General features: G+C 39.5%; 1 protein-coding gene across 1 annotated transcript; it reads left to right on the top strand.

The window, feature by feature from the left end:
- LOC139654660 (trace amine-associated receptor 1-like) lies at window positions 1–1,005 on the top strand. Its single transcript, XM_071531795.1, has one exon. It carries the CDS (start codon window positions 1–3, stop codon window positions 1,003–1,005), a length of 1,005 nt encoding a protein of 334 aa, XP_071387896.1.

Genomic DNA, 1,005 nt, shown 5'->3' with positions numbered 1-1,005 from the left:
ATGGAAACTGATTTCATTTTCAACAGGACTGATGGTGTTGAGGACATACATCTCTGTTATGAATCAGAAAATGGTTCTTGCATAATGGAAATCACCCCTTTAACAATACGTGTATTATTGTATATTTTGCTTGGCTCCTTATCTGTTATAACAACGTGTGGAAACCTTCTTGTAATAATCTCCATCATTTACTTCAAACAGCTCCACACTCCAACTAACTACCTCATCCTCTCTCTAGCTGTGTCTGACCTCCTTGTAGGGGCTTTAGTCTTGCCATTCAGCATGGCACTCTCTGTAAGCTCATGTTGGTATCTTGCAGATGTAATTTGTCAGGTAGGCCGAAGCCTTGATACTTCACTGACTACATCTTCTATTCTGAACTTATGTTTTATTTCTACTGACAGATATTATGCAGTGTGTCAGCCTTTGAGGTACAGAGCTAAAATAAACGTTCATGTTGCTATGATCATGATCCTGGTGAGCTGGGGTGTTTCTGTCCTAGGGGGAATTAGCATCATATTTATGGGATTTAGTCAAGGAAAATGTGAAGGAAGGTGTTTTATATTTCATATTCCAATTTCAAGTATTATGGGATGTATTTTCTCATTTTACCTCCCAGGAATCGTAATGCTCAGTATCTACCTAAAGATTTTCCTGGTGGCACAGAGACAGGCACTCAGCATCCAGAACACAAACTGTCAGAGCATAAAGTCTGGAGCATCTGTCAGTAAGATGGAGAGAAAGGCCACAAAAACTCTGGCAATCGTTATGGGAGTTTTTCTGATCTGTTGGACTCCATTCTTCCTTTGTGTCACCTTTCAACCTTTGAGTAATGATTCAATACCAGTCCCTGTGATTGAAACACTTAGTTGGCTTGCAATGTCAAATTCAATGCTCAATCCATTTGTTTATGCATTCTTTTACAGCTGGTTCCGGGCCGCTTTCCGAATGATAATTTCTGGCAAAATATTTCAAGGTGATTTTGCAAACTCAAAACTGCTCTGA

The sequence above is a fragment of the Centroberyx affinis genome, unplaced genomic scaffold (genome assembly GCF_046629955.1).
Source record: "Centroberyx affinis isolate AG114_WGS23_722 - 3 ecotype Tasmania unplaced genomic scaffold, CSIRO-AGI_Caff_v1 ptg000146l_1, whole genome shotgun sequence".
NCBI classification, from domain to species: domain Eukaryota; kingdom Metazoa; phylum Chordata; class Actinopteri; order Beryciformes; family Berycidae; genus Centroberyx; species Centroberyx affinis.
Note: the sequence above shows the minus strand (reverse complement) of the source record. Positions and strands in the feature narration are given on the sequence as shown.

Excerpts from the sequence above, each read along its gene's own strand:
- LOC139654660 (XM_071531795.1), top strand. The coding sequence starts at position 1 with ATGGAAACTGATTTCATTTTCAACAGGACTGATGGTGTTGAGGACATA.